This window comes from Labrus mixtus, chromosome 20 (assembly GCF_963584025.1).
Source record: "Labrus mixtus chromosome 20, fLabMix1.1, whole genome shotgun sequence".
Taxonomy (NCBI): Eukaryota; Metazoa; Chordata; class Actinopteri; order Labriformes; family Labridae; genus Labrus; species Labrus mixtus.
In genome coordinates this window covers 5,394,761-5,407,019 of record NC_083631.1, presented here as the reverse complement: position 1 = coordinate 5,407,019, position 12,259 = coordinate 5,394,761, and the positions used below count along the sequence as shown (strand labels likewise).

The window sequence follows — 12,259 nt, the reverse complement described above, 5'->3', positions numbered from 1 at the left end:
CACGACTACGGATTTATATAGTCGAACCGGATTCTGATCAGATTTGTCGAATGATCATCGAATGTCTTTTTGCGTTTATTTTCTGTATTCTCATTTGCAACACAAGATAAACTACGACATTAAACTATTTGTCTTCCAGACATGACAATTTCTTCTGTGATATGACTTGATCGATTATTTTTCTTATTCAGTCTTAAATATGGTAACTCTCTATAATGATATTACACACGCCCATTTACAATATGGAAAGCACACACAAACTGACAGACCATCCCCGGGCCGTCAGTGCGTGTGCCTGTTGTTTGCAAACTGTTTGCATGTGGAATATGTGTATTCAACTGTTACCAAGATGTCTATGGGTCGTGTCTAAATGGCTACATTGGAGAGGGTAATTTATTATGCTAATTGAGATGGAAACTTGAAAGATTTCAAACTTATAAAGCCAACTTGAATCCGTCCTCTTCCTCTTAGCCTCAGCCATTGTATCAGACTGTACAGAGACTGTACATATTTCACTGTAACTTTTACCTTTTGATTTTAAACCTGCATTAATATATTGCTGCGCTATTTTTGATTATTATTTTATTTGAATTAATTTTAATGAATTAATATAACAACTTCTAGGCATTTTAATTTGCAATTGGTGAGAGTTGGGTTGTGTAAGGTGCCCCTGAGGGGGATATCTGAAAGTCTAAGCCAGCCTGTGAGCTGTGACTCAGCACAGACGGTGCAAACTATGAGCCTAAATCCTCGGGAAGATGTTCTGGGGGGGATTGTTAAACAGAGTCTATTTCGATTATGTGAGACCAGCAGGTGAATCTGTGTTCAGCAGGACTGTAAGACTCTGTGTCAAAGAGCCTCGGATTCTTTATGTGCCAAATGCCGATTACTCATAGTAATAGTTCAATATTAATGACTGACTGAACAAAATTCTTGAAAATGAATTGGTGTAATGTTTAGCCGTAAAGAATGTGGGTGGATTTCACCACCACAGCACCCCTAGATGGGGTTTCCTGGGCACCTTAGGGCTGTGCCTGATGGAGCAAACTGTGAGCCTATATCAATCTTGATTAGGCAAGACAGGCAGGTGAGTCTGTGTCCATCGGGAAGATAAGACTGTAGGGACTTCAGAGCGATATAATATTGAAAGGCGCACAGAACAGATAACATCACCATTACATTACTTATATATTTTGAATCTAATGTAATTTTTTCTACTTTATGTCATATTTTTGTATTTCATTTGTATTTAACATTTTGATTATTAATGGTTTGTTTAATGATTTTTTAAATGTACTATTTCAATGTTTCTTTTTCTATTTGTCTTGATGCTTTTGATGTCGTGTAAAAGGTAAATGGAGTTGAGCTTGTATAGTGCTTTTCTAGTCTTCTAACTAGTGCTTCTACACCGCATGTCACACCTACAGATTCACGCACTGATGGCAGAGGCTGCTATGTAAAGTGACCATCAGAAGTAACTCATTCCATTCACACACATGCATAAGCCACCGCAGAAGCAGTGAGAGCAACTTGGGGTTAAGTGTTTTGCCCAAGGACACATCTGACATGTAGCTGCAGGAGCTGGGGATCGAACCATCAACCTTTTGGTTGAGTTGACCATCTCTACCAACTGAGCTACACTGTCTTGGGTGTGAAGAACTTTGAGTTGCCTTTTTGCTGGAATGTGCTATATAAATAAACTTGACTTGACTTTGAAACTACTGTTTAAAGGTGGAAAAGTTACATCTTGTTGCTATAACTATATAAGAGCACACTTTCAACCACATCATTTTCCTGTTACTTCCTCTTACCAGTTATCATCAGCAGGCCTGCAACTGACGACTATTTTGATCTTCGACCAGTCATCGATTATTAAAACAATTACTCGATTAACTGGATAATGCGCAAATACTTAATGACTTATTTATCTATCGGCATTTAAATTTAAACATTCCTCTTTCAAACTATGCCCTTAGAAACTGTTCATTCAGTCATATTTTTGTCTTGTCTTTACATGTTAATGCAAGACATTATTACTGTAATAACACTGTCAGTGTTTGCTATAGAATTAAAAAGAGATGAGGGGGAGAGAAAAGATGAAGCATTCTAAGGTAAATGTTTTAATGGGAGGGACTGGAAATGTAAAAAAGAGAAAAATAACTGCATGGCTTAAACTTTGGATTGTGAAGATGAATGTCAAAGATGATTTTTAAAAGACAAGACGTCCAGGATGACTTCTTTTCAAATAATCATAGATTACCGTCATGCTCTCAGGACAAGCAATGTCCACTTTATGAATACGGCAGACGATCCTTTTATCATACAGGAGTAAATTATTTGGCTAGTAGAGCGAGCAAGGAGAGGGACTGACAGTCACCGAGTGTGTGTGAGAGAGTTACAGTATGTTGTTATCATGACCTGAGCAGCTGAGAAAGAGCAATCGGTCTCTAACTGAGACAAGGCCGAGATATTTAGGGATCGAGACAGAGACCGAGTCAAGACCAAGACTAAGACAGGGCCAGACGGAGACAAGACTGAGACCATAAATATCAATGAAAAATCGGCATATTGTGTGCAGCAGGCATGTCACTCACTTAGATCGTGACACCAGGAAGGTTAACGGGGATAACAATCAAATTAGGAATCAAAAAAGTAATTAGATTTTTTAGAAAGGAGCATCTTCTAATCACAGTAAGGACTTGGAAAAATAGCCCGCCAGAGGTGGATCTTGATTAGTCTTTATTTAAAATCTGGATTCCGCCCAGTTCAAGACCGAGTAAAAATGCTTTCAATTCCGAGACATTTAAAACGTGGTCTTGAGACCGGCCTTGAGACCAAGACTGATTTCAAGTGCTACAACAATACCCCACAACTCCAAACCGTGAAAACTGATGGGCAGCAAGAGATAGCACATCACTGGGGTTGTCAAGTGGGAGAATTCCTTCACTGGTGTTTTGTCTGAAAACAAACTTTACTTGTAAACCTTCACTTTACCTGGAACTGATTGATCATCTGTCTTGAGAGATAGCTCTATTGATCTCAGCATAGTTTCCCTCAGTGTCTTCTGGATGGCATCCTAAATAAGATATAAAATATTTAACACAAATAACCAGCAAGAGAAGAAAGAGAAGGAAAGTGGAAGTTGTTGTAGGATAGAGGAAAGTAGATAAAATCGTAGATATATGGATACAAGTTTTAGAAAAGCGTTGCACTGATGATCTGTACTGAAAATAAAAAAACGCAGAGTTACGTCCTGCCACTAGTCGACATGACTACAGTCACACAGAACTTCTGCCGGACTCTTTCATGACGTTTCATCAAGATTTTAAACTCTAAATATCAAACATGTTTGAAATTAATCGGGGCGTCCCCGAGGATCGCCGGGTAGATCTACACTCACTGTAAAATAATCTGAGCAGAGAATCGGTTCCGAGCAGCCTTGAGTTGGGAGCGACCCTGCGATTGTCAGGAAGGAAGAATCAGAGCTCAAATCGGCCCGATTATCCTACAGTGTGAGCCAGGCTTTATGGTGAACTATGAAATATGACATACCATTAGTTTTTGCAGATTTGAAATCATCGCATCTCTAGCCTCCTCGAACATGCCGACCTTCTTGGCACAAACATGCTGCTTAATGATGTCCCTCATGGCATTTAGGGAGCCTTGGCCTTTACATTGTTGTGCATCTACAGTGAAACAGAAAATGGTTCTAAATGCACATTATTTTCATTGTTTTTTTCATTTAGTGTCAGGTTTCATATGCCAAGATCTTCTTTCTTACCTTCATAGCACTTCTGCATGTTTTCCTCGATTGAAGTCGTCAGGCTGCTGTAGATTTCTTTCTTTCGCTCCCGGATGGTTTTGTCGAGTTTTGCCTTCATTTTTTCTTCCTTTAAAATAAAATAAAAACTACATGTACAGTATATCTGTAATGCTAACAAGTACCTCATTGATGGTGTTCTTAAGAAGAAATTAATATAAATGTTAATAAGTAAAAAAACTTGTATATTTTATTTGCCTTCACTCTTAAATGCTTAATCTTCATTCAATATGTCAATATAGAGGTTGGTTGATTTGATCACACAATTTTTTGTGTTTCCTTTAACTTTGACAAACAGCTTAAAACAAAACTGTTGGATAAGATGGTACCATCACCATCTCTTACCTCTGTCCTGAGAAATTCCAGTTGCAGCTGCACACCTTTGTACTTTTTGTACTTTTCAACCAGAGTCCCTGTGACGAGTGAAAAGGAACTGATGGCCCCGTTGAATGGTTCACATTTTGATTCATTTCTGAAACATGTTAACAAGTAAATCTTTCATTGATCAAATATTGACAAAGTTAAATTGAAGAATTTGATTAATATATTTATTTTATTAAATTAATTAAAAGCTTTATATGCAATTTTTTGATCCAGCAGATGTCACCCTTGAGCACCAGCATGAAACCAAAACTACTCGCGGTGCATTGTTGTGTTAGCATGCTAATGCTAGCGATCTTTATTATGCTCGTATCTTCACACTGCATGTAAATTTACTCGAAATGAAGATGATCTAGAAACACAATTAAGCAGTGAGTACAGTATGTTATTCTTCTTTTCTCTAGTCCCTCAATTAAACAACTTTTATACACGAGGGGAGGAGTCAGCCGCCGTCCCGACGATGTAAACAAACTGAAGATATGACTCAGAAAACATCACAGACAGTGGGACTCGGGTGTTGCACCCATTGTAGACAGTCATTACTCACAGAGTTATTTTCAGAGGATATACTTGATTTCTATTATATTTAAGTGTGAAAAATCACATTTAAAGCCTTTAAATAATTTTAAATAACCATTGCACACATCTTTATATTATAATTATTATAATCGCCATTTGAAGAGGCATTATCTTTTCCTCATTTAGTACGTTCTTACGGGAAAGTCTTTCTAAATTCCACATCAATGCTCTCCATCAGCTTTGAAGCTAATTTCTCATTTAGGTTTTGTTGTTTCCCTTTTCTTGGTTTGCAGACGCCATTGTGTGTGACTATGCACTTCAATCTCCCGTGAAAAGCACTTCCTGTTACTCTTCTCTGAAAACAAAAACAAACATTTCCATAAATGATTAACTTTTGAATATCAAGTGAAAAATCGATGGTTTGGATAAAGGAATAAAATATTCTAATACATACGGGATATAAGAAGGACTTCAAGACACTCTCCCTTGAACTATTGGATTTTTCAACACCCTCCATGAGGCACTTGTTAAAAGTCCTATAGGACTTTTTCATGGGCTCAAAGACTTTACTTTTTTCACGTTTCAAGTTTTCTTCAAGGTCTTTGCACACATTTGCTTTTACACCAGCCTGTAATCAAAGAGAAAACTGTTTTAAAATGTTAAAACAAATGTATTTTTGTCACATTGGGCTTTTTTCTGCTCCTTTTTTAGTTTGTTTTTTTCCCTAGTCATGCTGTTATTTGATCTTACCACATCTCCACAGCTGGCCCCTTGAACAAGAGAAAGAATCCCATACGCTCCTGACACATACTTCAGTGTGACTGAGTGAAAGTCATTCAGTTCTTGCAGAAATTCCTGAAGTTTGGGGACTTCTATAAAAAACATACAATATACAGCTTACATAATAACATCCAGATAAACTTCTCACATGTAACAGATTTTCTTTTATTCACAAAGTTATGCATGGACTTCACCTACCAGTTTCATCTGGTCCTAGTCTTTTTTTCTTAAGGAACTCTTTGGAGCTCACTGTGAACACTTTGAAACAGTCATCACTGAAATGTGTCTGCAAAAATAATGAATACATTTAGGGTGGTATTGCATTGAAAAGACATCTTCATTTTAGATTTTCTGACATTTCACAACTCACTTGAACCCCCTTTAGTTTCCTGAATTCTCTCCTCACTTCCTCCTTGGCTCTGATGTTCCTCTTAAATATGGCAGCACGAACACCAGCTACTGAACTGTAACAAGAGATTAGTATTAAGCTGAACCTCATACATTATCTGAAGCCCTGAAAATTCAATCTCCAATATGACGTGGTTTTCTTTCCTCTCAGGATAAAAGTTTAAAAAATGACATATGAACAAAGTATACAAAGTTTAAATATATATATAATAAATACATCGCACTAGACCCTGATAGTCGTTAGCGTCTTCCTCTATAGATAAAAATTACTTACGAATCATCAGAATCTTCGATAACATCAGACTTGGTGCAGATGAAGTGAATGTGCTGACATTGGCCACCATTTCCAATAAGGCTGCTGGCACTTTTCAGAATCTCCCATGGTTCTTTCTCTGATACTGCTCTGTTAATGTCCGTCACGATCCACACAGTGGAACAGCTTTGAACCACCTACAAGGATGAAATCCAAGTTAATCGTGAATATCAGTCAATATCAAAGAAAGGTTACGCATTTAATACAGCAATGTATTTCAATAGAGTCAATATCAGTGTTTTGTTATAAAATAATGTTAAACTTAAGACAAGATTAACAAAGTGATGCATTTAAATAATTTACCCCTTTCCACATTTTATCTCTTCCTTTGTTGCGGTCCCCATTTCCAGGTAGATCCACAAGTGTGACATTCTGAAGAAGGTCATTATTTGGCACCCTGATTGTCACACACTTCACCAGGGGCCAAAACCATTTCTTTATGCCTTTAGCCATTCCGTACTTTGATCTGCTTCTTGTGTATTTGACAAGTTCTGCAGACAGCTCTTTAGCCTGACAAAAGAAAAATAAGATTAAGGATTTCATTCAAATGCCGCATGAAGAGTACAACAGCCTGATTTTTGACAAGCAGTTACACAGACCATCTAAGAAGGTAACATGACAGGACTTTGCTGTTAAGGGAACATTTGATATAAAGCTGCAGACATTGAGGATCAAGTCCATTCTCTCTTTAAATCCATTTTTAGGTACTGAATTTACTATAACATTTTCTAAACTACCCCAAAATTAAACCAAACTTGAACGACCAGGAAGTATGTAAATTGCAGACATCGCTTTATGTCTGAGATGGAAATGATATACATTTCAAAACAAGATAGCTTTCTGTTAAGTCATTTTTGGATATGTACTTGTATACCTGAATTAAAATTGTCAGACTTAAAATCTTTTACAAAAAAGGTGAAATGCTGGCTGAAAGCAAACCAGAGCTGTACCCACTTTTAAATTGTATCTTAAACCGGTTTATAGCATTTTGTACTGTCATGTTGTACATGTATTTTAATGTATCCTCATATAGTGTTATGGGGTTTTATGTAATCGAATGTTGTACATTTTTACTGTTTGTTTACCCAAAGGCCCAATTAGGGACACACGTTGGAAATGAGCAATATACTCTTTATGCAGCACATCAGTTTCATGTATGTATTGAAACTGTTAAATTGCATTGTCCCCATTACATACATAAATTCAAATTCAAATATAAATGATACTGTAGATTTATTCTCTTTCTTACTGATCCACAGGTCAAGGTTTTCTTCTTAGAAACAATAAATTCTGGGATTTCTCTGAAATGTTTGTCGTTCATGAGATGTTCCACAGAAGGGTTTTTTCTCCATTCTTCTCCATACAGCGCTGACAGCATTTCAACAGCGTCATTGTGATCATCATCATCTTCATCTTTGCAGTCTTCATCATTCAGGATGAATGTTAACAAGTACCACAACTCCTGCTTCAATTCCTAAAAAAGAAAATAATTATCCTTTAACTAAGTTTAGTTTAATTGTATAGAATCAAATACTGTAAATGGATGAAGCAATGCATTCAACATCCTTTTTAAAGACTAGGGATTAAAGGATACATTTTTATGTTCATCTTATTTTACCTCTTTTGTGATGAATTCAATCTCTGCCTCATAGTTCTGGTTCTGCTTGTTAGCCTCCACCTTAATGATGACTGTTGTACAAGCACTGAGACTTCCTGAGGGCAAGAGATCCTTCTCTCCGACGACAGCATTTATTAGAGAGCTTTTTCCAGCCCCTGTTCTTCCAAAGACACCAACCAGCTCCCTTTTTTCTGTCTCCAAATCACAGATTTTTTCCCTGTTGTACAACAGTTCAAATCCATTAATTCATATGAAAAATATTACAATAAAGGTGTCAAGTGTTAAGCTTTAATCCTTCTCATTAAATCCTTTTATTATTCATTAAATCATAACGGAGTACCATATACATTTACTAATCCTATTCACACACATTCACAGAAGTTGATGCAGGGGTTTAGTTTCTTGCCCAAGGATGCTTCGACATACAACTGCAGGAGCTAGAAATCAAAACTGCAACCTTGTTAAGAGACGACCAACACTACTACTGAGCCACAGCTGCCACATGTGAATGGTCGAACTTGAAATCTTGCTAAAATGTCAATTTCATGCAGGAAGTCAAAGCCAGATGTTTACCATCTAAGGGAAATAAGTTATTGATTTTGTTTTCCTTCACAAAACTTCAGAAAAGTGGTTAGTGCGCGCGCCCCATATATGGAGGCTATGGTCCTTCAAGCGGGCGGCCTGGGTTCGTATCCACCTGTGGCTCCTTTCCCACATGTCATTCCCCACTCTCTCTCTCTCTCCCTGATTTCCAACTCTATCCACTGTCCTATCTCTCCATCAAAGGCACAAAAAGCCGAAAAAATAAATCTTAATCTTATTTGTCAACAAGGAAGGCCATTTACAAAATTAGTCAAGTCAATAGTGAATCTTTTTTTTCACTTGTCAAAGGCACACGTCATTGTAAAATGCAGATATGAGAATAGTCTGAACAGGAGAATATAAAAAGCACAATTAATTCAGTTGTTAAAGGATAGACTGTAGCTCTAGAAGATGCAATAAATAATAATAATAATAACTTTATTTATATACCATGAAATACCTTGTTCTGGGCTTGTAAGAATCCGAAATGGAACAACGATCCAAAATGTTACAGAAAATGTAATAAAACCCTAAATTGTAATAACTGGTTGATAATGTGACAAGATGCTGGGCCCAAAACATCATAAGTTATTACATGAAGCAGGCAAAATAATTTTCTCCTAATAGTGTAATCATTTTATTACATCATAGAGTGAGTCAATCATTTATGGATTAAAGAGCATATTGCTTCAATGTAGAGTTTAGTACACAAATGCCCCCCACCCCCCATATATTAATTGGTGTGTGTATATATAAATACTCGTACAACTCCACCGCCCAGGTATTGTGTCATTCTGTGGGAAACACTGAGATATATAAACTAATGGTTCAAACTTTTAGAACAGACCCATTCTTTCACTGTTATTGCAATTGGAGCAGTTAAAGTCCAGTGAATGAGCTGAAATTGAACAAAGGTAAGAGGTAAACTCAGGAAAGAGGTTAAAGAAAAAGTATAGGTGAACAAATATGTCAAGATTGTGTAAATGTCAGAGTTCTCCAAAAGGCTTTTTTCAGGGAACAAAGAATGGTCTCACAACTTGCAGCTTTTCAGCAGAAATGGAAGTATATATATATATATATATATATATATATATATATGTATGTATATATACTATTTTCTTATATTATATATATATATATATATTATATATTAAATCTTTCAAAAACTTGTTGAAAACCAATAATGCTGTTGTTTATTTGTCAAATAAATTGAAACAACTAAATAGTCCTTTTTTACATATAATAACCAAAAAACTTCATATTTAGTATGGCCTCCTTTGGCCTTGATAACTGCTTGTCTCTTTTGTTATTGAGTTCCAAATAGCTTCTAGCTGTTCCCACAAACTTGCTTTAGATGAAACGTTTGTGGGAACAATCTTTGAATCTACTAAATAGCCGGACTTTGACCTAGCCAGTCCATCAGTTCCACTACTCCAGATTCCCTTTTCTTTGTCAAATAGTCTCTGCACAGCTTTGAAGTATGCTTGGGGTCATTGTCTTGTTGGTATATGAACCATCCTGAGTGCCTGGACCTGTATTATTTCTTTTTGTCACAAATCAAATAGTCACAAATCTCTTTTGGACCCATAAGCAAATATGTAATATCTGTTTTCTTACTCTAGAAAAGCATTGAGCTTTGTTTTTTCTCTGTGTAGTATTTTGTCATGAACACATGCCATGATGTTTCTCACTTTAGACAGCATGACTTTTTCTGTTGGAGAAAAGAAAAGACAAAGAAACAAGTGTATTAATTAGGTACCATGTTAAACAAAAGCCTTTCTCTTAAATGTCAATTAAGGATAATTTAGAGTATCATCAAAGCAGCAACCGCAGGTGTTGAAAAAATAAGCCATTACAGTGAAAAAAAACAGCAGTAAACATGTGTACTGCATGGTACAGAATTATTTGGCATCCATAGAAAAGCCCCAACACTGTGCCTGACCACACCTTGTTTATAGACTAACATGCCCATGTTAGTCTTGTTATTCAGGTTTGTGTGTGTACATTTGTTAGTCAAACAGTGTGAGGGCAGGGCATGAAAATACAAACTTCATTTGGCAGAAACTACTATAGACACTTGTGCTGCCCTCTGAGCTGCTCAGGCCAAGTGAGAGGCCCGAAGTTTAAGTCCACGTTAGATTTATGAAGTAATGGAAGCATTGATATGGTCTCTATGGCATGTTGCTAAGAGACACCTAAGGTGTAATATGAAGTCATGACACAATACATGTATGCTGGTGAATGCTTTGTTCTGTTGGTTGTAATTGTTCTCAGCGTAACATAAATACCTGAATATGTGGAGTCCCGTCGTCGTTTCTTAGTTGGTGATAGACATCCGCTGGACTCCCCCTGAGGCTCAGACTTTCTTTTTCCTTATTTTTCATTAAAAATCAAAAACAGCTTTTTGCCTCTTACAAAATTAAAACATACAAATAGATGATTTGTCAGAACAAGACATTATTACTACAAAAACAGATCAGCATAAATCCTAAATAAGATACTTTAGACCTTACCTTTATCTCTTGTGTTACTGTTGGCCAAAACCTAAAGATGAAATATGTATTAGACTCATTGAAACAGATATCAACCAAGCTATGATGAGTGTGACTAAACCTCCAAGTGGAGTCAACCATTGATTCAGTCAATTCTTCAGTCAAATATGATGGTGATTTTTCTCAGGACACATCAGTAATTCTATTGCACATTGATGATTAAAAGAGGTACAAGTATAATAACAGTATCCCTGGAAAATGTATTTTATCCTCACCTGAGCAGAATCAGCAGTTTCTTCATGTTCCTGTTGACGTCAAGAAAAGAATCACTCTCAGAACAAAGCCAGCCAACATTTTAGCAGACATTTGAAATAATTTTGGCCTGACTGTAATAAATATACACAACACTAAATGAAAGAGAATGCACTGCACTCAAAGGAGAAGAAAATTAATGAATGACCTGATTTGTTGCATTTTTCTCCCCCTAATGTCAAATGGAAAAGATGAATTTGAGAGATTCCAGTAAATGCTATTTTAGTCATTCTTTCATTATACAATTACTAATAATTGATAGTCATTCTACACGTGAGAATGTATTAAACCTAAGACATTGAGGAGTATTACCTTAAGAGACTTGAGTCTCTTCTTGAATTTTGCCCTTGGTCCAACTTTCGTGATCAAGTCTTTGATGTCATCTTTATCAAGAAGGTAAAAACTTTCCTCATCAATACCTTGATCTGTTATTAGGAAAACAATTCAGAATAATCTTTGTCAAGCAAAACCAAACCATTGTTTAAGATGCTGAAATTATGTCAAGTTGGCATTGTAGAGCCATATTACAGCACCTTTTCTGTTTCTATTAGCATATGATTGAATGTTTCAGTATTGGTGGGAAATTGCCTGTGACAATCAAAAAGAATGGTAATACTTCACCTTGAAAATTTTCTATCCAATCGCTGAGACGCCATTCAGTTAATTTTCTTTTAACAAAATCATCCATGACGGGAAACAACAACTGTAAGTTAATCACATAATAATATTTAAATCTATTGTTATAACTTCACATATTGCAGAAGTTTTTATGAATTAAATGTAATTAGACAAAGATAAGGAGTTATGAACAGATAATAGCAGGTGCAAGGAAAGGTCCCCAGCAAGTATTTGGGAAACATCCATCAGGTCATAGGTTCCACCCATAGATTATAACACCATTTTAATGCATCAGAGGTTGCCGCTTGCTTCCACCTCAAATAACCATTTTGACTTACTGTCCCTGACTCATTAACAAAATGCACATTTGTATTTGTAGTGCTATCATCTGTAAATCAGTAACTAATGCAGGTATT

The 12,259-nt window shown here is 36.3% G+C and overlaps 1 protein-coding gene across 5 annotated transcripts in view; it reads right to left on the bottom strand.

Annotated features, from left to right (window-relative positions):
- LOC132995653 (nuclear GTPase SLIP-GC-like) overlaps positions 1-11,913 on the bottom strand; it is a 28,423-nt gene extending 16,510 nt beyond the window's left edge. For all 5 annotated transcript variants that reach the window (XM_061065730.1, XM_061065731.1, XM_061065732.1 and 2 more), the window contains exon 1: positions 11,847-11,913. In XM_061065730.1, the coding sequence (XP_060921713.1) occupies positions 11,847-11,913 (67 nt within the window). The remainder of the gene's footprint in view (positions 1-11,846) is intronic.
- Between the last annotated feature and the right edge of the window lie 346 nt (positions 11,914-12,259).